We start from the raw sequence: 25,137 nt of genomic DNA, 5'->3' as shown, positions 1-25,137 counted from the left end.
TTTTCAGCCTTGTGGCACATCTGGGAAAACATTTTTATCACAGGGCATCTCTACCAAAAAGGGTGTGTGGCTAGGCACATAGCTTTTCACAACAGATGATTTTACCTCCATTATTACAGTGGCCGCTATGGTACTAGCACTCCCTTTCAGTAGGTTCAATAATTACAGCAACCGGTGTTATTAGGCTCAGTAGTAATAATGCTCCTCTTTTATCCCCTCATCAAGAATAATGCTCCCCCTTATTGCCCAATCATTAAAAATGCCCCATTAAAATGCTCCCTTTTTTGCCCCATCATAAATAATGCCCCCCCTTGTTGCTTCATTATTAAAAATACTGCCCATTATTGCCCCATCATTAATAGTGCTCTCTCTTATTGCCACGTCAGTAATAATAATGCAGCCCCTCTAGTCCTTTATTAGTAAAAACACTGTCCGTTGTTGCCCCCATCAGTAATAATGATCCCCTTTATTGCCCTCATCAGTAATAATGCTGCCCCTTCAAGCCCTCCATCAGTAAAAACATTCTCCCTTGTTGTCCCCATCAGCAATAGTGCTCCCCTGGTCCCTCTTAGACTGTATAATTTTTAAAAAAGCAATATACTCACTTCCTTTTGCTGCCCAAGTTGCTCCACCTCAGCGGTCCTTCCTTCCACTTTAGTCCTTCCTTACTTATGGCATGCACAGTCACACGTGACTGCTGTGTCTAATTGACCCAAGCAGTCACATACCACATGACCGTGCAACCCTAATCCAGGCTGGTCTAGACCGGGCATAAAGCAAAGGAGGTGAGATACCTGTAGAGATGAGGTGCTGCTGCAGTGGTAGTTGCAGGTGGCTCCAGGACATGACTAGCACACTGCGATTTTTCCCAGTGGACTGAACGGCCAATCTGCCCCTGGTTTTGTGCCATCCCTGGCTGATTCTCGCGGCACACCAAGGTGCCGCAGCACCCCGATTGGGAATCACTGCCTTAAATGTTTAAGATGTAAAGAGTCCTGTAAATAGCAACACAAATTGTTGTGCAAGTGAGTCCAAACACGTGTGTATGCATATATTGTAGGATGCAATATCCTGCATACTAGGAATGTGGCGAAGATATTCAACTGCATACAGTAGTAAGTGCAACAGTTCACTATCCAGCATTACAGTAACTATATATGGAGATCACCTAGTATTTTGCTTCCTGGAAAATAAGACCTACCCAGAAAATAAGCCCTAGCCTAATTTTCGAGGAAGATTGAACTATAACCCCTATCCTGAAAATAAGCCCTAGTTAAACTACATTAAAAAAAAAATGAACATATTACTTAGTAGGCTCGGTCCAGGTCCCTCCCATTGCTCTCTAGAGGTTCAGTGCAGTTCAAAACGATCCCCGCAGTCCTCAGCCGCTTGTACAACATCACTTCCTGGTTGTGGGATTCATAAATCCCACCTCCATAAAGCGATGGCTGTTGATTGTTTCTTCCACCACTGCTCAGCCAATCAATCCAGTGCTGGATAAACCAATCACAGCAATCGCATTGGTTCATCCAGCGCTGCATTCATTGGCCGAGCAGCGGTCAAAGAGCCAAATCCCTGGATTTATGAATCCCGTAACTAGTAAGTGATGTTGTATAAGCGGCTGAGGATTGCGGGAAGCGCTTTGGAGCTGTGGAGAGCAACGGGAGGGACCTGGACCGAACCTGATTGGTAAGATCTCCCCCGAAATAAAGATCTAGTGCCTCTTTTGGGGCAAAATTTATATAAGACAGGGTCTGAGGCCTCTCACCCCAAACAACTGTCTATATGGTTACCTTTAACTTTTAGAGAAGATTTTGTTCGATATTTCCAGTCATGTTACAAGATCTGATGAAAAGTGGGTCAAGAAAGCTTCCCTCCAATAGGTGGCGATGTAGAGGCATTGTACCGTCTCCCAGTAACTATTATTATACAAGTCTACTGTAAAACAGTTGCCCCAACTATGTGGTGTCATGGGTATTGCTTTATACTAAGCAGTTCATTACTCAATGAAGAAATACCATCAAATAAAATGTGTGGACTAAAAATGATGGCTATTTTGCTATAAGGAGGGATGGTCAGTTTACAAAATGGGTGTAATTTAGCTTTAAATGGGCCTGTTCAGGTTGTTATTTTCAGTAGGAATCTCTGTGGTGGTTAATTATACTTGCTTCTACCTTTGCCATACAAAAGACTAATAGGACAGTTCAGAAAAGAAATGACTTGAACACTGTGTTCCAGATAGAACTGATAATTATCTTTCATTAGATGGCTTGTCTTCCATGGTAGCAGGGATGACTTGAGTACAAAGCAAACTTTGTAACTACAGACTTGACTTTATACTATGACTAATGAAATCACATTTCACTAAACACATACACAAGTATATATATTTATATTATATACAGTATAAGCCACAGAGAAATAGTTATGAAGCCCTCTGTTTTCTACCTACAGTACTTCTCTTAACCTTTTCCAATCCAATTTGTATCCTGGTTTTCCTAGGGGGCTTACTCTTTTTCTGCTGTTATACAATGGCGCTGTATGCTGACTAAAGCCAGTACTGCATGAGGTTACACATTGGATAGGTTCCGACAGCAGAGAGGCTGGCAATATACAGTAAGAGAACCCCGACCGATGTCTTCCAACATCGGAGCTGTATAGCCTTAAATCATATTATCTTCAGAGGTCAGACAGTGGATTGGAAAGGGTTAAAGGTTAATTTTTGAACCTCCTGTGACTGCAAGAAGACCCTTTGGTTCAAGTGTTTTAGGGCAGTTTTTAAGAAACTCTAAAGGCTCATTCACATGAACGGTATTCTTGCGCGGGTTTTATGTGATGCGATGTGCACAAAACTCAACGCGAATATGAAATTCATTCTTTTTTCTTTGCTAAAATCACAGCATCTTCTTTTTGGGAGCATTCCATTAGAATGCTTTGCTAATTGTCTGTAAAGGGACCTTAAAAGACATTGCATGGCAGTCGCATGCCGTGTGATGTGCATATGAGTGTGATGCAATGTTTCCCACTGAAGTCAATACTTGCGATCTTATCACACGTGTGAAACATGAACATGAGGATCCCCCTTTTTTACAGAAGCAATGCGATTTTTAACCAAAAATGCTTTGCATCTCCATGAAAAATGCATGTTGGCAAGCACGATATCAGACGAGTCCCCCAGCCCGATATCGCGCTTGCCCTTGTGAATGTAGCATAAGGGTATGTTTATACACAAGGCAATTGTGCCGTAGAGAGTCTCACCACTCAACTTTTTACCCAAGATTTATATTGTACTACTCGGTAAACTACCGAAAATGAGATATTCTCCCACATTCGCTCATATCACCAAAAAGGGCTGCAGGTTTTGGTGCAGTGTTAAAATTAGGGTACATACACATTCTGGAAAAATACACCTATGGTCAAAGCACTACAGCCGCCTTCACAGGTGGTGGACATGCTGTGGGATTTTCGCTGATAGAATTGCTGCAGAAATTCCGCAGTATTTATAGTACAAGCCGTGTGAAGGGGAATATGTCCGTAATGAATCGGCAGCATTTTGAAAATACAAGGGTTAAATTCTACAGTAGATCTGCAATTAAAAGCACGACCTAAATGGTGCGGATTTGGGCACTGCGGATTTACAGTGTAATAAATGCAGGTATTCCGTTGTAGAATGCCCATCATGTGTGAAGCTGCCATAAAGCTGCAGTTTAAGTAAAGAAATTTATACCGTACAACAGATTCTACCAGTAGAAACCTGATAATTGCATTTTGAGTAGCCACAAAAACATCTTAAAAAGTCACTAAAAGCACCACAAAGAACTTAACAAAACCTTGTGTTATATGAATATGGCCTTCTAAGCTGTGCTAACTTCAAACAGCAGAGCAGAATATAGGCAGGTGAATCCCGCCCCCATAACGCGTTCATCATCTTTGTGAAATCCCCGTGGATGCAAAGTGTTTTCATGGCAAAACAGCCTTGCATCACTTCCGGAATGTAGGAATCTTCCGGTGCACCTGCCACAGAGGATCGTGGCGTTTCTACCATTGCTTTCAATGGGTCCAGTGATGCTGCCGCTACCACGATTGAAAACAATGAGCGCTGTGATGCGAGAGAACGCAGAAGGATAGAACATGCTACAATATGTTTACCGCATAGCATCACATCGTGGTGCCATGTGGGAAAACATCGCTCATGTGTATGACCCCATTCAAAAGAATGGGGTTCATATTTGTGCGAGGTTTGTTCAACTTGCAATCAGAGGTGAACATCTGCCCGAGCAACAAGGTTCCATTGATCAGGGGTTTGAGCCACTCAGCTGCTGTTACCAGCTAGCTCCTAAAACCACCCAGAGCAGGGCAAGAGGTGAAGTAAACACAAATTTGTCAAGCAGAGGTCAAAAGGGCAAATCAGTGCTAATGATTAAAATCCCATGCATTTCGTAAGGGGGTTTCCATATTTTTCTCCACCCAATGTTCGTAATAAACTATCGGGCTGCGCTGTATTTTGATATATGGTCTTGAATGAGTATCTTTCCTGATACGAGGAACTGTATTGACAGATAGTCTGTTGGAATAAATAAAGATAGGGATGTTTATCCACAAAACCCTGGCAGGGGCTCCACATTAGATATCAACGTGTATGAATGAAAAATATGTAATTATTAGCAGCCAGCAGATGTAGATGGTTTGGGCTGCTCTCACACCTGCATTAAGTCTTAGTTCAGGGTTTTCATCTCTCTGCGCTGTTTATAGAAACGAGAAACTGATTTAAAACGGAAAATAATGGATCCGTTTTTTTCCTTATTGATTTCAATGGGGTTTTTAAAAAAGGAAAACAAACGGAAAGGTTTCCTTTTGCTTTGATCTTACACACTTTCCATTATTTTGGATGGAATAATAACACTGCAGACTGTGCTATTTTTGGTATCTTTAAGAGATGAACGACATCTGGGGACAGGAAGCCGAAACAGGGGCAGCGCCATCTTGAGTGACAACATGGAAGAGACAGCACTAGGCTGGTATCTAGCAGCGGGTTTCTCCTACTGGGCAGATAATCCTACTACAGAGTCTGTCCGCACAAGCAGGAAGGAGCAAGTGGCAGTATACGGCGATTCTGGAAGTGACTCAAGTGCTTCCCCTCTGCTCTCCTCTGCCCATGTGACCCTACTGTAGGAATAATTCTCCATGTAAACTTAACCGGAGCTAGGAACTTGTTTAAAGACTTTTTATCTCTTTATACAAAGACTTTTATCCCTCTGAAGAGACTTTCATCTGATTTTGTATCGATACAGTTATTTGCTAAAGAATCTTTCCCCTCGGTGACTAAAATCAGTGAAGTTGCTTAATAAAGTATTGTTTTGCATTGCCTGTAAACATGTGGAGTCATCCTGAAGTACCGGCATAGGAAACGCTGGCTGCACAGGCCAGAGGAGCTCCCTGAAATGGTACAACGCAGGTTTGGACCTGGGCGGATCCCTTGCTCATGACTGTTACTTATCATCCTCAAGTAGGCTTTAGACCAAGACCCCTGCCGGATTCCTCTACAAGTTTCTATTATCTACCAGCCCCTCCAACGAGACTATAAAATTCTGTGCTCCAGTCTAACATTTCTATGCGTACGGTTCATGGCTTCGTACTAATTAGCATTGCAAGAAATGCTCCCAGTTCACAATTCATCTTCATTACAAGGCTGTGGGAGAGCATTCACTTGACATCCAATGGCATACCACAGATTCTCAACTGGAGAAAGATCTAGGGATCGTGTTGGATAAGGACTCACCTAGACACCTGGCAAAGCATTCCTGCTGATGTTCACTGTGTGGGCCCGCATGTTTGCTTGAAAATGGCATTTGGTATGCCTTGAAGATATGGTAGTGCAACGAAGTTGCAGTACATCATCAACATATCGGCGTGCCCTCAATCCCCCCTCAATAAAGGTCATCAGCTGTTATTGCTGATGGCACCCCAAACCATTACTCCATGTTGATGAGCTGCGTGGTGCTCCAAAATGGTAGAAGGATCAGCCTGATTGTCACATCTCCTCCAGAATGTTGCTTAGTGATCATCATTACTGAAACAGAATCTTGATTAGTTTCTGAACAGTGGTAGCTCTGGAGAAGCAATATTGCAAGTGTTCACAACAACAGTGATGAATGAGGGACAGTCTTCATAACAGATGTCTGGACCACAAACCTGCCTCAGTCAATCTTTGACAAACTGTCATTGTCAATATTATAGCGAAATCTCTCCATATACTCTGCAGAATATAACAAGCTGTGAATTGTAGAGCTACTACTGCATGCTGACAAATGCATCCATCTGTGCATTGGGATGTCCATCTCAGTGCTCCCACTATGACGATGCACATTTTGCTCTGCTGACCACCATCTCCAAATTTGACTCATGATTGTGTCATTCCATTGAGTTTCTGCTGCAATACAACCAACTGGTTGTTGATGATGAAATCTTTAGTAAACTCATCTCTTGGATGAAATGGCTGCTTTATGATGTCTTGGAGACACCTTCACTCCTTAATCTTTATCCAGACACAAAAAAAATGCACAAAGCAGTTTCTATGAATGTGACAACATTTCAAAAGTTAGCCTAAGGCCCAATGTCCATGGGTGGATTTTAATTATAAAATCTGCACAAGAGACCTGCAGATCTAGAAGACCATAGGTATGTATTAGCATCCACAGGGCAATTTAAAACTTGCAGATGTGATTTTTTTTTCCCAGCATGCGGATCGCACATACGGGAAGAAATCATAGCATGCTCCATTTTTCTGTGGATCCCACAGGGACAGCTTCCATTGAAGTTGATGGAAGTTGTCATATCTGCGGCACAGGCACAGCTGTCATTGTGACTGTGCCGTGGATCAGCGGGAGAGCAGGAGAATCAAAAACAAAAAGTGAGCACGGAACATGCGTGCAGCACGCCGATGGCGTGCCTAGCGCATCCGCTGAGTAGAAGAAAAAAGGTCCAGCCGCGATGGAGGAAAGCCCCGCAGCATCCGAACAAATGAGTAAATATTTCTGGCCTCATGCTTGCGAGCACGAATGGAAACTGCTGCGGAATTCCACATTTGGAAACCATGCGTGCCCATGAACATGAGGCCTTAGGGCTCCTATCCACTTGAGTTTTTTTTAACGCTGTGTTAATGCTGCGTTTTTTTAACGCAAATAGTGGGACTTTCTAATGTTAAAAACGCATTGCAAGTTTGTGCTTTGCAATTTTTGTGCGATGCGTTTTGTGTCTCATTGACATTTGTGTAAAAAAAAAAAACAGGTTTAAAAAAACCGCAAGTGAGTAGGAGCCTGAACAGACTGTTTTTTGCCTTTTTGTTCTGCTCCCAGATCATGTGATTGTCTCAAAACTACATTAATTTGAATGACTTATTCATCAGAACATATCCTAAGAATTGCATAATGCTGCGTCAAAATCTTCACGGTCTCGCATTTTCTCTGTGAGGCAGTGTACATAGCAACCATGAATTGATATGGAAAATTAAATATAATATTGCTGTTATGGAAAATGAGAGAAATTTAAATAATATTGATTTACAAATGTGTTACAAAGTAGAAGTTGCACAATAACTGATCTACCATGAATTTTATTATTACTATTTTAAATGGTTGTTCAGTTGTAAACTACTGATGGCCTACCGTTCACCGCCCATGATCTCCTCCAATTAACTCGTGCACTGAGCTGATTTCTGCAGGATGTAGACAGTGTCATTCTCACTACAGTAGCCAGGCTTGCTATTACAAGTCACTAATTTCAATGGGAACTTTGCCTGCAATACCAAGTCTGACCATTGCTGTGGTAACGGAGCTGTCTGTTTCCTGTAGAAATCTGCTCCATGCATAACTTAACCACCTCAGTGAACAGTGGGAGTCCCGGGCAGCAGGCCCTTGCAGAGTTACTATTGATGGCCTATTCTAAGGATAGATCAACTATAGTTTACATCTCAACAACTCCTTTAAATTATCTCACTCCATGTGCTAGTCTATCATGTATTAGTACAGATAGTTTTTTATGGCTTTCAAAGTTGTCTGCTGCTATTAACACATTAAAATTTGAAATTACATGCCATGCACACATACTTTACAACAATCTGTAGCTTTATGCTAGGAGCTAAATAAATAGCGAGTATATCATTTTTTAGACTTTATTTCCAAAGAATTTTCACTAGCACCTTTAGGGCGCTTTCACATGAGTGTAATATGGACAGTGGCCACATTTCTGCATCCATTTTGCAGATGAGCATCCTGGCCGTATCATCGATCCACTGATTTGAACTCGGAGCATCATGTGATCCTCTAAGTTACGATGAGTAGACATGCGCCCACATTACACTTGAAAGTGATGTTAAAGACAATACAACTCAGATAAAGTGTGAGGAAGGGAAAGTTTGGCCGAGCAACTTTGAAGGATTGACATAACAGAGTGCATTAGCCTGATACAGTAGCCATTGAAGAATATACATGTGTCCTTACATTTGACATCCTCAACCTTTATAAGCAGTAGGTATTTTACTGTTTGCTAGTTCTTTGGTTTTATAGACACCACACGTATAAATGATGGTTTCTAGACGGTCCCTGGAGGCATTGTCTGTGGATTTGGCAGATGCTTTCTCCGGGAGAGGTAGCTACATGTGTTGCCTATAAACTCTATTTTTTCAAGTCTTGCTTTCTTCAGGGAGTTCCTACTGTGGTCTCAGGAGAAATGTTTCTGTCTTTGTACTGCACATTTACATGGTTATAACATTGTTAGGGCATAACCTGAAATAAACACTACAGCTTATGATGTGCCATTAACAATGGAAGTTGGGTTTCTTGGAGATGGCTTGCCATGTTGTAAGTTACTTGTACATTTCATATCACAGAACTAAACTCATAATTTTACCAGAGAAGGGGCAATGCAACTTTTTGGATAGCTCATTTGGTTTTTGCTAGGCAAAACTCCATTTATACTTAGCATGTGCATACCTACAAGAGTTTTCTGGCTTCTTTCAAGACTGTAATCCATAGCTGGGCCTAGAAGCTCACCCTTTGTATTGTCAAATCAGTGACAGGTTTAAAATGAGTCTCTACACAAATATCACATCTTATGTGTATTTGTACAGCAGAGGCGTAACTTGAAGCTCCTGGGCCCCGATGCAAAATCTGTAACAGAGCCCTCAACCATAATGCTTTATTCATAGTACTGGGCTCCCTATATGGAGAAGAGAGGCCTTATGGGCCCCCTAAAGCTCCTGGGCCCGGGTGCAACTGCATCCCCTGCATCCTCTATAGTTACGCCCCTATTGTACAGTATTTCATAGGTCAACACAATAGTTTGTGCTCCAGAGCAATACTCTTCATATTTCAACTGGGTACAGAAAGTTCCATCCATAGACATTTGGGGAGTTATGTTAAAGTGAACCTGTCACGTTGAACTTGCTGTTGTTTCTGCAGCCAGCATGCTATCTTAATGGAGCAGAAGAATATGAAGAGTTTGGTATATAGTTTTGTAGGAAAAGATTCAGTATTACTTCCATCCCTGCTCTGTCTGGGTTCAGGAGTCCAGTGGTGGGTCCTACTAGCGACAGCTATCTCTAAAAGAAGATTTACACAGGGAAGACTGTCAACCATGGAATCCTAGGTTCAGAGTAAATAGGGGTATACATGAATAAAATACAAGTTATGTTTGCTAATCTGGTTTATGCTATTCTCATAGCCTTAGCATTTTGCTTGATGTGCCTACATGGTTTACTATGCACAGGGAATACACTCACACATTATGATAGGGAAGCCACATAGCATCTCATTTGCTTGAGAGCTAGCAATGCAAACACCTTTTCTTAGCAATTTCATTAAAGCAACCCTCTGGTTTTGAGAGAAAATGCTAGAGAGTATTAGGCCTCTTTCACATGGACAACACGACATCGTGACGAGGAAATCGCAGCGATATCTCATTGGTGGTTTGTTTTCCCGCGGCGATACTGCGATTTTGTGATGCTACAAAGTTGCAAGTGGTGCAACAAAGTCATGCGATTTTGGAGCACCATTTGCGAGGATTTTCGGGAAGGGGGGCTTGAAATACAAGCCCTACCCTGAAAATAAGCCCTAGCTGCAGAAGAAAGAAAAAAAAGAATAGAAGCGCTGTCTGGCTGCACTGCATTTTCTTCTCCGTCCCTGACACTGTTCTTCGTCATCTCTTCTTGAAAAATCCCTGCCTCCTGTAAGTGCTGCCTCTGATTAGCTGAGCACTGTGACGCTTAGCCAATCAGAACCAGCACTCGATGAACCAATCACAGCCATTCAATGAATCATCCCAGTCAGAAGAGATGATGAAGAACAGGGAACTAGAAAGAAGATGCAGCGGAGCCGGACAGTGCTTCTAAGCTAGGGCTTAGTTTAGGGCTTTGACAGTAGGATTTCCTACCCGCAAGGTTTTTGATGATGCTACAAAACATTGCAAATGTGAAGAAACCAATAGGAAAGCATGGGCTTCACATACATGTCATTTGTAGTATTGTCACCCCTTACATGTAGTTATTCTTCTCTGACATCCAACATGGCAGGCACAATCTTCTGACTACATAATCCCCACAGTGCACTGGTAGTCTTATGGACTATAATTGTTCTCTGATTGGGTAGATCTGCTCACATGAGTAGTACTGACCAATCACAGTGTGCATTAGCTATTAAGAAAATTGCTGCTGTTATCTTGGACAGGGGAAGGGATCTGTTATTTGTATAATGCCATTTATTCTGCAGCGCTTTCAGCTAATTTATTTATTTGCAAGTTGGCTACTCATTTTACCAACCTCTGAAGGATGGAAGGTTGAGTCAACCTTGAGCCAGCTACCTGAAGAATGTAGGGATTGTACTTCAGGTCATGAGTGAGAGCTTAGGACTGCATACTGCTCCCTTAACACTCTGCACCACACAAGTGGCAGATGCATAATCAACAGATCAGTGGGGCTGCAGAAAAGAAAAACTGCAGTAATATACACCCCTTGTCCTGGACCTGTAATTTCAGCACAAAGCACAGCCTAGGAGAACTGTTCTAGTACTATATGGTAATTTTAAAATAAAGTATAGCATTTTAATAGAGATGAGCGAGCGTACTCGCTAAGGGCAAATACTCAAGCGAGTATTGCCTTTTGCAAGTACCTGCCCGCTCGTCTCTAAAGATTCGGGTGCCAGCGGGGGGCGGGGAGCGGCGGGGGAGAGCGGGAAGGAATGGGGGGAGATCTCTCTCTCTCCCCTCCCCCCCCCCCCCCCACTTGCCCCTGCTCACTACCGCAACCCACCGTTCACCCCCACCGGCACCCAAATCTTTTGAGACGAGCGGGCAGGTACTCGCAAAAGGCAATACTCGCTCGAGTATTTGCCCTTAGCGAGTACGCTCGCTCATCTCTACATTTTAACAGTATACTACGACACACAGTGATGAAGAAACATTGGAAATATGCTTCACACAGATAAAGACGGCAAGATTCCAGCCTTGTTATTAACTATGATTGCGTATTCATTTTGAATCCTGTTGGTAATTCCTGGGAGGTTTTACACAGTTATCATCTTCCCGTAATAATGAATTTCCTAGAATATTATGTAATCATGAATGTTCTGCAATATTATGTTTATAAAACATTTTAATTGTGCTTCTTTCATAGATGGACAGAAGAGGAAAAAATCTTTAAGAAAGAAACTGGATTCATTGGGGAAGGAGAAAAACAAAGATAAAGGTATTAAAGCAGTATTTACAAGATCTTATTGGTGCCTCAGTGTGTTCTACAACTGAAATTATTACTTTTAATACCTCCATTTTTTTAAATGCACCAGTGCTGACTTCCAACCCCCTGAACATCCCACCCTCACTCTCTGTTAGCCTGTGGTTGTTCTGGACACATCCTCCAGTAGTTCTTCACTTTGGTCAAGCATGTCGAGTCCCTAGTAGACTCTATGTCTGTTTTCTCTCTCCTTTCATCCTATTGCTGGTAACATCATCAAGCTTATTGTGTCAGCATCTCACCAGAACATACTTCTATGTAAAGCAACGTGGTTCAATGTGATCCTCTTCAAATGAGTGTAGTTACTATAGCTGTGGATGGTTTTGTAGAGATCAATGTACAGATTGGCATACATTTACTAAAACCAGCTTATCTTACACTGATGTAGGTCAAGGAGGCAGTTGAAGTGATTTGCACCAAATTTATTAACAAGAGCATGCCTCAATAGGTTTGGTGCATTGTGAACTCTGATATATTGAAAATTCTAAAGCTATGCCTACTATGAGTAAGTGTTGATTTGCTCCGGAACGTGTGCCATTTTCATTTAGCTTTCTTCATAAATGTGGCCTAAATTCTCTCATTAGAGACCATGCCCACTTTTGTCAACGCTCCTCAAATTTTGAAAGCGGCGACAACATTTACAAACTTTACAGCAAATCAGTCATATGTCACCTCTTAATATGTCCCTGCTATCAACTCTTTTTTGCTGTAATTTATGCCAAAACCTTTAACAAATTGCGCAGTTAATATGGGCCAATATATCAGTATGATCACTGTGGGTTCTCATAATATTAACATTTATACGTGTCAAATGGCATCTGTCAAATGGTATTATGCCTCGCACAGTTGTAGAGCATGCAAGGACTATATTTGAGGGCTATTGGCATATGTGACATGTGTGGAAAAAAAAAGCAAAAAGGAGTAGTCCCTATCATATCAAGAAGGAAAGAAGAAGAAGCAGCTAGAGGGATGGCCTCGAGTAGCCCAAATAAAGTTATCCATATCTTCTGATTGCCATCCTTCTGTGCAGCAGTGCCGTCGTTGTTTCCTCTTCTCTCCTTACTGACTTTTCGGATCTATCACCAGTGATTCACGCAGAGCTGGGCTGCAGTTGTTCCCTTCACTCTGAGGGCAAAAACACATAGGCGCATGACCTTATACTGCTACAGAGCGTATTAGCACATGAAGCGGGTTTTCTTTCTGGAATATTCAAACTCTGCACTCTATCGCGCAAGTTTGAAAAGAAAGTGGAAAGATAGGTCCTGCACGAGAAAATACAGAACTTGCCCTATCTTTCTCGCACGTAGTTATAACGTGTAGGAATCCCGATAGTGAAAATGAAACCATTGTAATCAATGGTTTTGTTTTGTCCCGTCATGTGGCCATGATTTTCAGAGCCGCATAAGGGGACTAAATCACGCCCATCTGTTTAAGCCCTGACTGTGAGCACCCTACCACAGAGCATCAGGTGAATGTATCCAACATCCATCCAGAGTCTGTGGAGCTCAGTAATTCCTGCGCTATGGGAACGCTGCTTTTGCTTTTTATGCAGAACGATCACTTCAAGGCTCCGTTCACACAGAGATTTTCTGCAGCAGACAATCCACTGTGGATTTTTCCACAGTATGAGTTAGAATTTGCACTAAAATGTGCATTAAAATTTGCATGTAATATGGATTTTGACTCGGATTTCACTGCTTCTTTTGATAGGTGGATATGCTTTGAAAGTACATGGTACATTGACATACAGCAGACTTAAAATCGGTCTGTCAGTTTATACTGTGGATTTTTTTCTGCAATGTGTGAATGAGATTTCTTGAAATCTCATTTACTTTGCTGCATCTATAACCAGCTGTGTATTCTCTGCATGCATATACACTATGTGTGAACCTATGGGGTTGTTGCTGTGACAGACAAGCAGTTTATCGTGGGTTGTCTGAGCACTGAACCCCCTGGTGTCAGCCAGGATATAATGCAGTGTTACATGGCCCTCTTCAATTGGGTTTAATCTAAAGTTGTGTTTGTTGGACATTTAGACAATAAACAGACGAAGATAAAATGTGAGCGTTGTATTTCACAGTGTGCACTAAAACAGATACCATGACAACTTAAAAAATGTATAGTCTTCATCTTTAGCCATTCGTTAGGATTCTATTACATAAACTTTAATGCTTTTTATATCCCTAATAGAGATGAGCGAGCATACTCGCTAAGGGCAATTGCTCGAGCGAGCATTGCCCTTAGCGAGTACCTGATTGACAGGGGTCCGTGGCAGCAGACCACAACCAGTCTACTATTGATGACCTATCCTGAGCAAAGGCCATCAATAGGTTACAACTGGAGAACTACATTAAGATAATACGTTGCAGAAAATTATCACAGTAAGGTTAAACTTTGCTACATCTGTAACTTAGGTACACTTTCTAAATGAAATGTATTTCCCAGAAAATGCTCATGGATTTTGCATTAACCTGGTTGTGTGCAGGAGCATGACAGCGGGATCTAATTTGGCACATCGTCTTCTACTGTAGAAAGTATAAAAGGCAAAGGGGTTATTATTTGTACATCTTTTCATACATTAGGCAACATCTTACTCCAGGGGGAAATTGTATTAAGACCAGCTAAGAAACATCATTCTTAAAGAGGTTGTTGTCTGGTGGTACTTATTTTTTCCTCTATACTGGGTGGGTGTGAAATAATTAACTGAGTTATACTCACCTGCTCTAAGACAGGTGAGTATAACTCATTGTTTCAGATCCCTGCCGCTCTGGTCCCCCTCACTGTGGCCAATCACTGGCCTTAACAGACTGACTGTTGCTCTACCATCAATGAAGTATACTGCCAGCAGAGGGGAGGGAGGAGCAGGTAGTAACTTGAACATTAAAGCGTTTGTGCTTTCCCCATATCACTTGTGGCATGGCCTGGATGCCCCCCTCCAGTCTAGCAGGAGACAGGAGTCTGCCACTGCTGCTGGGGAAGGGGTGTTGGGGGTGAATAAAAGTAATGAAATCTGACTAGCTTCTCCAGACACCCATGGCCCTACTTACTACCTGAAGAATAATTTCTATAGATGGTGTATATACCAGTAAGCACTACAGAAATGAAGTATGTCTGGGTATTTAACTTGATTCCTATGATGTTGGCTTTTGACCTATAATAATCTGCCAACTTGCTTCCTTTTTCTACTAAACCTTATAATTTGTTGATTTTAATGCATTTTCTATGAATATCTTTAAAAATTCAACATTACTGTGCCGATGGTTCTGTTTGTGTCAGATGCGTTTTATTTAATATAACACTCACTTTGCAGTTATTTTAAAATTTTGGTTTCAGGATAAAATGTAAAACGTTTCGTCATTTTAGCTATTCTTTGGATTTTTCTTTCTTCCTGGGATATCTTTTCTTTATTTTTTGCTCCAGTAACTTATGTGATCTCAAATAATTTTTTTCTACTTTTTTAATAACTCTTTATCATGGCATTTTATGATTATCTGTTCAGTGTTCTGCAACACTGCACAGAACTGTTTAAGGGAGTTAGCATCAGAAGGGCTTTGTAGATAGGGCATAATTCATTGTTTTTAGAACTTATCTTTGCTGTTATGATAAAATAATTTCCATGCACTTCACTTTTATTTTGCCATTGTAGTAAAAAAACCCATAACAACGTGTAGTCATATCTGAACACAATTTTTCAGTTTTCATATAGAATTCAACTACTTTAGGCCTCCTGCACACTGCAGAGCCAGATTCTGCATGCGGTATCCACCCCTGGCAGCAGCAGCATCCGCGCGTACCTGCCTTTCTTTCTCTCTCTACTGCAGATGGTATGCACAGATGGTTGTCGGACATGCATAGTACAGATTTTTTTTAAACTCCTGCTTTTCCCGCATCATTGCCTAGCAATGATGTGGAATCCACAACTTTTCCGCAATGTCAATTACGTGAGGGCCAAGGGGATCGGACGGCTTCCATTGACTGCAATGGAAGCTATGCATGTGGAATCCGCTCAGAAATGGAGCATGCTGCGATTTTTCTTCCGTGAATTGGTATACTTTAATTGGTGAATACTGTAATTGGTTTCCGCTTGTGTGCAGGAAGAATCACTTTTTTTCCATAGTATTTGCTACGGAACCTGGAGCTTGTTGCCCCCCCCCCCCCCCCCCCCCCGATTCCTTAGTGCAAATGCACCCGTGAGCAGGCGACCTATAGGTTTATTCACACGGGCAAGAAAATTGTGCGCGTTTTGTGCGTTGGGAGACAAAAAAATCGCAGCATGTCATATTTCTGTGCGAATTATATCTCCTTATATTCCATCCCCTAATATTACATCCCTTTAGATTCCATCCCTTAATATTACAACTCAATAGATTCCATCTCCTAATATTCCATTTCCTAAAATTCCATCCTCTTATATTCCATCTCTTAATAGTCCATCCCCTTATATTCCATTTTCTTATATTCCATCCCCTTTGATTCCATCCCTAGATTTCCTCTCCTAATAGTCAATCTCCTTATATTCCATCTCCTTATATCCCATCTCCTAATGTTCCCTCTCCTAATATTCCATCCCCTTAGATTCCATCTCCTTAAAACTTGTGTCAGTATTATATTGAATGTTGAGGTTTTCTATACAATGCTGTGGAATATGTTGATGCTATATAAGCAACAGGAAATGAATGTAACATGAATGCACACGAGACACTTTTGTGACACTAGAAACCAACCAAAATAAACAGTCTAATCATCTCATGATCACAAAGATATCTGAGTCAACCACAGACTTTATTTATATTGTCATTCACAAGACCTCGGTTAGGGCAGCTGTCTGATATTAATCTACTGATATTGCATCCTGTGTGGCCAATACCATAAGGTGGAGATTGTTTTTCTACTGTTGCCTCTGATTTCCAAGTGATAAACAATAATGTTATTGTACAAGTTCCTATGTCTGGGAGTTACATACATCTGCCGTGCTCTTACTTTCCAAGTTCTGTCACTTACACTAAAATGTTTTTAGCCTGTTTATATTACAAGTACAATGCTAATTATCGCATGTACGATACAAATGCTATTTTGATTGTACAGATGCAGCAAACTGACCTTTAACGTGTTATAATAATTTTTTGTGCCGTGGTTTGTATACACTTTCAATGACTTTACAATGGCTTGTGTTGTGTTAAGATAAGGGAACTATAGCTTTTTAAAATAGCTTACTATAAGATAACTTTCTGTGACAAGTTATCACAGACAAGTTAAACTCTGCTACATTTGTACTAGCAATCCAGTTCAATAAGAAAAGCTCAACATTAAATAATGCTGTCATAGTTTTTTGTATCTATACCTATTTAGCTTATACTTTGGAGGTTCTAACATTGTAAGTTTTTATGTAAACATACTTAATTCTGGGCAAAATGTAGGAATCGACTTTGGCATAGGTTACGGTCAATGTCCTACACTCTAAAATGTATATTTACCTGTACTACTATAAGAAGGACACTGTTTATCATGTCTTCTCTCTGTGGTTGTTGAGAGTATTGAGATCTAGAAGAACCAGTCCTGAGCATTCACAGAATGTTTTACATGGAGGGTTACTTTAAGCAAGTTTCCAATACTTTCCAGCCTTTCTTATGTTTTTTTTTTAGGTTGTTAGATATTTTCACATAAGCGTTTAAAGGGGTTGTCTCGTGAAATCAAGTGGGGTTCAGCACTTCTGTATGGCCATATTAATGCACTTTGTAATATACATCATGCATTAATTATGAGCCATACAGAAGTTATTCACTTACCTGCTCCGTTGCTAGCGTCCTCGTCGCCATGGATCCGTCTAAATTCGCTGTCTTCTGGCGTTTTTAGACGCGCTTGCGCAGTCCGGTCTTCTCCCTGGTGAATGGGGCCGCTCGTGCCGGAGAGCTGGTCCTTGTAGCTCCAGCCCCGTCACGTGTGCCGATTCCAGCCAATCAGGAGGCTGGAATCGGCAATGGACCGCACAGAGCCCATGGTGCACCATGGGAGAAGACCCACGGTGCATCGTGGGTGAAGATCCCGGCGGCCATCTTGGTAAAGGAAGAAAGAAGTCGCCGCAGCGCGGGGATTCGGGTAAGTAATAAACTTTTTTTTTTTTAACCCATCCCTTGGGTTTGTCTCGCGCCGAACGGGGGGCCTATTGAATAAAAAAAAAACCGTTTCGGCGTGAGACAACCCCTTTAATCTGATGGTGTTTTTCATGTGCATTGGGCAATTCCTGTTGTGTGTCTTTAATGCTTATGTCCTGAAAAGTTACAATATAGTGTTGGTAATAATGTTTACTATTACTGTGATAGCTCCCATTTGAGGCCCTACAATGTCAGCAGCTCCTCTTCCTTTCCACCTCTCGAAACTCTAGTCAGTATCAGAGCAATCTTGATAATTCACTGCCTGACAATAATGCTCTGTGTAGGGCATAGCTACATTTCTCCCTGACCCCAGCAGTCTAGCACTAAAGGCCCCTTTATACAGAGTGACAATTATAATTGCTCAAGGTTGAGTGACAGCTTTGAGCTATCATTTTCCATAAACTATTAAGTAGCTACTCAGCTACTTAACAGCATTTTAGCTTGCAAATGAAGCCTTTAGCTGAATGCAGTTAATAGCCGTAGGGCTCTTATCTGCTTTCAGTTCCTTTGTTCTCTGACGGGTAACAATGCTATCAGAACTACACGCGGAGAACTCAGCGTGCGGTCCTGATAAGACCGCACAACGATTTTTAGGTTAGCCTGAATTTAACGATCAGCCAGCAGTGCACGAAAAGTGCACGGTAGCCGCGCGTTTAGACGAAACATTATCGCTCAAACGATCGCTTTTTTGAGATTTTTGACCGATTATCGCTCCGTGTAAATGGGCCTTTACTATACCAAGAGTAAGAGATATAGGAGGAGCCAGACTATGATCTGTACAGAGCCATCAAGATTGCTCTGACGCTGGCTAGAGATTTGGTGGGTTGGGGGTGGCGTTACAGCTGCAGGGCATCCACTGGAACAGTGGAGGAAGCCATTTAAACCTGGGCCCAATGCTCCAATAGCAGCTGCGTGATTTGTATGACATGCCATTGTTTTTTAGCATTTATATTCCTATAAAACTGTGGACTGCTTTGCAGAATATTCTTTCATGTAGTATCATGAGTGTACTAAAGACTATTTAAAATGGCACAAAGTAATAGCAAAGGGCAGAAGAATCTGTTACATTTAAGCAATGTGAATGATATCCAGCGTGGTAATGATTATTCTTTTCTTTTACTCCAGAGTTCTTACCACAGGCGTTTGGAATGGCATTATCACAAGTTATTGCCAATGACAGGGCTCAGAAACTAAAGCAAGATTCTCAAAAAGATGAACAGAAAGAAGTCACCGACTTTGTAACATCTATCTTGCCATTTGGATCTAGAAGACAGAATAAAGAACTCTCCAGTAGTAATTCATCTCTTAGCTCTACTTCAGAAACCCCAAATGAATCCACATCTCCCAATACACCAGAGGCAGCACCTCGGGCACGGAGAAGGGTGAGTTGATAAGTCCCATCATGTGACCGGTCAAAGATCATAATTTTATAAATGTCATAGAATGGAAATGTATCTCATTTATTTACTTTTATGCCTAAATTGAGTTTGCAAAATGCGTAATTTTACATTTTGCTCCTTTTATGCCACTTCTACATTTTCCTCTGTGAGACATTTCAGTGAAAGTTACGAATTGGAGGCCTGTAGAATGTAACAAAATGTCATTTCATAATATTTTAGAAATAGATTTATATCTGTAAAATAACATTGTTAATTCTCAGCCTGTCAAAGTCATGTTGGTTATTGGTTTTTGTACCTCGCTAAAAAAATAGACATTTATTTTTCAGGAAATAAAAAAAAATCTGTGCCACTTTTCTGACCTACACAAAGCTATATAGATTGAAAAGACACAGATCCATTAAGTTCAACCTTTTTATTATCCATTATACATAATTATGTGGCAGATTAATTATAACCCTAAAGGCCATTTGTTAGTAAATAAGCATCTAGTCTTTTTTAAAATGCTGAAATTGTGTCTACCATTGCTACCTCTTGGGGTAGAGGATTTCCTAGCTTGACTACTCTAACCGTAAAGAGCCCTTTCCTATTTAGATATCTAAATGGTTTTTCCTCCACCCATAAAGAATGTCCCCTGGTTCTTTGTAAAGTCCTTGGAATAAATAAATTATATCTTTCAAAATATAAATGACTTTATTTCTAAGAAGCCTTTTTTCCAATCTGAACAAAACCAGTCTTTCTAATCTCTCATTATAAGAGAGACCTCCCATTCAATTTAATCATCTAGGTGATCGTGGTTGAACCATTTCCAGCTCTCCTATATTCTTAGAATATGGAGAGCAAAACTGAATTCCATCCTCCACATGCGATTTTACAAGCGATTGTTACCCTGAATGGACCCTTTATTAGAAACATCCGCCCTTCCACAACTGGAGCTTTCCCATATGAGAATTAGACATGTAATCCCAAAATGCAGCATCAAATCAAGTGAACAAGTTTTCCATGGCTTAGTTGTGAATCCACATTAGAATGGGAAAATTGAGTGATGTAATTGACTTTGTGCGAAGTGAAGTCATCAGTGCTAGACTAGCTGGAGCCAGAATTTTAAGAACTACCAACCTTGTGGGCTTTTCTTGTGCAACAGTGCTTATAATATACTAAGAATGATGTGATTGAGGAAAAAAACATCCAGAAAAGGGGGATGTAAACAACTCGTTAATGAAAAGGGTCAGAAGAGGATGTAGCGTTGTTCTGATAAACAGTGCACCGTCAAGCAGATTGCAGCTGAATATAACTCCGGGGCAAACAACCTGCATGACCATACAGTATGATGGACTACAGCAGCAGATGACCACTTTAAGTGCTATTGCAGCCTCAGAGAAACAGAAATGCAAGACTTCAATTGGAAATAAGCCCAAAAATTGGATCACTAAACAGTACAAAAATATTGCCTGGTCAGATGAATGCAGATTTCTGTTGCACCATGCCGATGGGAGGGTTACAATTTGGTGCTGGCTGCATGAATTAATAAATCCTTCCCATCAGCTATTCAGAGTATATCACTACTTCTATTCTGCAGCAACTGCAAGAAGCTTCCTGTCCACTTGGGCCCATATTCCTGCAGAAAGACTTCAATGCCTAGTGGAATCTATGCCACAGTGAAGTGCATGATGGTAAAAGGAGATCTAACATGCTACTAAATGGGTGTCTTTAATAAAGCGGCTATTCAGTATAGAGGGGTAATAGTAACTGGAATCATGCGTTCCACTCTATATTTTGCAAATAAGGGAGATGGAATAATACCTTCACAGAGCCACCTATTGGAAGGCAGCATTGCTTCAAGTCAATGTGAGACTCTTTATACAAGTCTTGTAACAATGACCAGGAACTTGTGAGGTATTGTTCCGTCTCCCTTATTTGCATATTACCCAGAGGAGCATGAATGGCCTTTTAAGTCTCCTCACTCACTCTCCTCTAGGTGCTCTCCCTAAGGAGAAAAGATAGCGTTTCCAATCTATCTTTTTGTACACCCTAAAATCTTATTTGCTTTTTCAGCTGCGGCATGGCATTGAGTGCTGCTTAAAGTACTTGTAACTAGAATACTCATGTCCTTCTGAAACCAATCAACTTTCTTCAATTTTAGGCTACTCTCACACAAGCATTTTTACAGCGTTTAGCGTGGCGTTTGAAAGGCCCACTAAAAATGCCTCCATTGATTTTATTGAGTCTTCTTAGACGAACGTTTAATAACCCGTCACTTTTCGAATGTTGTCTACTCTATTTTAGTGCATTTCAGCACTTGAAAATGCCTTTAGAAAATGCTGTAAAATGCTGCATTTAAAAGCCTAGCACTTTCACTAACGCCTGTGTGAGAGCAGCCCTAAAGGCTCCTTCACACTGGCTAGAGCCCAATATTGCCCTTGCAATCCATGTGAAACTCCTGAATCTGAGACGTTTCCACTGCAGAGTTCTGCCATTGCTTCCAATGGGCAATATCGCAAGAGGATAGGACATGCTGCGATTTTTTTCCTGTATAGCATCACAGTGCAACACCATGCAGGAAAACATTGTAAATCTGAATGAACCCATTCAAAAGAATATGCTCCATATCTGGGTGAGATTTGTGCATCTCGCAATGCACAAATCTCATATGATCTTCTCGCCAGTGCGAAGGCCCCCTTACTATTTACTTTACTAGACAAAAGTTTTAATAGGTATTTTTTATTAGTTTCTTGCAGGCCTCCCTCTGCTGATTACAAATATTATATCTCCAAGAAGCTATATATATTAAATATCCATAAACTTTCCAGGGGTTTGGATATATCGGAGAGAAAGAGTTGAAAATGAAAAAAAAAAAAAAGAAAAAGAAAAGGGGGACAGGGGCAAATGATAAGGAAAGATTATGAAAATTGTGTATATGTAAGATAGTTCTATAATTGGAAACAATACCAAAAATACTGCTATGATCCTCTTTCTCAGTATATAAGTATACCCAACATATGGCATAATAGAAGCAATGAATTCAAATTATGCTATCCTGTTAAATGGGTATTGCCTTAAGAAGAGCTTATTACATGGATGAATTATTGGGCATGAATATTTACCCAAATGTGTAAACTGGGGATGTGCTGATTGTTTGTCACCTAAAGGACCTTTCACATGAAAAGGAACAGAAGACAGTCAGGGACAAATCCCCTGCATAAGCTGATTGCTTAATGACACTTGGATCCATAATCTAAGGATACTGCTACGGTTTAAACGTTACTTTATTGCAGAAAGAAGGTCCAATCATCAAGCAAGCATTAGTTCTCAACATAAAATAACCTCCCAAGACAAGAATGTGCTTCCTTATGGTTACAACCACTTGGGCACTGGCTTGACTGAAAGGCAAAGTCTAAAGAGTTCCTCATTTAAGGATATGTCAATATGTAGAAGAAATAGCATCGGTCTGGATTTTAAAGCGGTTCTTGATGTAGATGAACAACAGACTTCAGCACTTTATTTGAAAAGGTCTGTTGTGAAGCTGCATCAAAAACAGCATCAAAGTCCGATGAATGGTGCAGATTTTGACATGACTTTTGATGGGTTTTAATGCGCATGTTGGTGCAGATTAGATGCTGTGGAAAATCTGCACCATTTCCGCTGCGTGTGAATGTACCCTGAACGAGTGAAATCCACAGCAAATCTGCACCACAATTTGCACCATTTACTGCAGATTTTCTGCTGTGAAAATCCACATTAAAAAATTCACAGCAAAAATCCGCTACGTCTCTCTTCAGGCTGATATAGTGTATGGGGGTTACTGGAGCATTTTCAGCACCTGAAGTGCCATGGAGGTCGCATGTGCAGCCCATTCCACCTGAAATTATATAAGCACATACTGTCCACTTCTAGTTTTTTTCTTTGATTTAAAGGAGTTTTCCAGGCCTAAATAATATTGATGACCTTTCATCAGGATAGGTCATGAATAGTTGATCCGCCATCCGGGACCCCAACCGATTTGCTGTGCGGAAGCATGCTGTCACTGCTGCAATAACAGAGGCCAAAGCGGATGCCTTACAGCCGACCTCTGTGTAGTGGCTGGCTCTTGTAACTGCAGGCACAGCTCCTATTGATTTCAATATGCAGGATGGAATGTTCTGTAACAGCATTGCAGAATATGCTGTTCCTGAATTCTACACGAAAATCCACACTGCTAGCTATGGATTTTGGATTGTGGATATAGATTCCCTACTGCCCACTGCATTTCTTGCCTTATCCCTCCCCATGTGTGTCTTACTGTCTTACAATTAATTTCAATGAGCATAATATATATTATATTCTATTTTAGAGACGCATTGGATATTATACTTTATTTTAGGGGGTCCTGGTACTGTGTTCGTTATTATTTACTTTGGGGGCGCAGTATAGATTATTATTAACACGTTAGTTTAGCTGCATGGTAAATGACATAAAACAGCAGTAAGTTACGCTGCTCCAGGGACAGGTTTCCTACGATATGTTTCATGAGACACTGCAAAGTGGCCCACTGAGACAGTATTACCCAAGGGCCCATGTAAACCTAGAGCTCGCAATGGCTTTACAGCAACAGTCATGAGAGCCAGGCAAAACATTGCAGGAGCTGGGTATAGTCATGTGTAATGACGACAGAAACACAAGAGTAAATTAGAACAACTGTTGAGACTCAAGCCCAGGACCTCCTGTGCTCCAGGCAACGGGTCTCCCCAGTGAACTATCAGCCTGTTGAACAGCTACCATGCTGAACCTGTTCCCATTCCTTGCTCTTGCTAACCCAGTTCCTGTTTGGCTCCATCCTGTCTTGTGATTGTCCACCCTATATAACCTTGCCTACCACCTCCCATCCTTGCGAGATTATTGTGCTCCCAGGCAGTGGTCAAGCTCTTCCACCTGTCGCTCCTCCATACTGCTACCTGAAATACCTATTTGTGTATCAACCTCTGGCTTCTCCACTTCACTACCTGCCTGCTCCTCTGTACCGCAAACTGATACCTACCTGTGTACCAACCTCTGCCTTCCCTGACTACGCTTCCGATCCACACCAGTTACCACAAGAGACTTCAACCCAGAACTGGATCATAACAACGACAAATGCAAACCTGAATAGATCATCAGGCTCAAATGACATCTTACCAGTGGAGGAGAGATGAGTTACAACATTAACACTGCTGTTTGTGAGATAATGGAGCTATTTTTCTATAGAAACATTGCATCTAGGTGTGAATTTCTCCCATATAATGGAACAAATAAGGCATCTGGGTATTTTACCAATTGGTATACATTTCTATTTCCAGCTTAACCTTCCCTCCAGTATGAAGAAATAGACCAAACCATGAGATGAGACTAAAATCCAATGAAGGACATGTATTTTCACATTTCCTGTATATTTAGTAGTAGTAGTAGTCTTTATGTAACAGATTAGTGACTACTACTGCAGATTGTAAGATAACCCCATTCAATACACAGCGTTTATAGGCAGAAACAACATCAGTTTTTATGGTTAATTGTTTGTCAGTTATCATCTGCATCCCAAGTTTCTTGGACCTTTAATTTCCTCACAAACAAACCACAAAGTTATTCTGAGTTCCAGATCAAATAAATACATAACTTGGCCAAGAAAACGTTGCTTGTGATTATTCCTTTTTGCTGTGGGAAACAGTGAATATTTTGGAACTTAAAAATTCATTGCATCTATTATCTTTCCTAATCAAGGCAGATGACTCGCATCAAGCCCTACGCCTTCCTCATTTACCATTGAACTCTGGTTGGAATGGTTTGCAAATGAACT

At 41.0% G+C, this 25,137-nt stretch overlaps 2 protein-coding genes across 4 annotated transcripts in view; one reads left to right on the top strand and one right to left on the bottom strand.

Moving 5' to 3' along the window:
* AMELX (amelogenin X-linked) overlaps positions 1-25,137 on the bottom strand; it is a 677,225-nt gene that overhangs the window by 80,125 nt on the left and 571,963 nt on the right. The window lies entirely within an intron of this gene.
* Positions 1-25,137, top strand: part of ARHGAP6 (Rho GTPase activating protein 6) — a 522,685-nt gene that overhangs the window by 446,758 nt on the left and 50,790 nt on the right. For all 3 annotated transcript variants that reach the window (XM_066577984.1, XM_066577989.1, XM_066577991.1), the window contains exons 3-4: positions 11,666-11,737; positions 19,060-19,316. In XM_066577984.1, the coding sequence (XP_066434081.1) occupies positions 11,666-11,737; positions 19,060-19,316 (329 nt within the window). The remainder of the gene's footprint in view (positions 1-11,665; positions 11,738-19,059; positions 19,317-25,137) is intronic.

This window comes from Eleutherodactylus coqui, chromosome 1, assembly GCF_035609145.1.
Source record: "Eleutherodactylus coqui strain aEleCoq1 chromosome 1, aEleCoq1.hap1, whole genome shotgun sequence".
Taxonomy (NCBI): domain Eukaryota; kingdom Metazoa; phylum Chordata; class Amphibia; order Anura; family Eleutherodactylidae; genus Eleutherodactylus; species Eleutherodactylus coqui.
The sequence above is the reverse complement of the archived record's forward strand: the minus strand, read 5'-3'. Positions and strand labels throughout refer to the sequence as shown.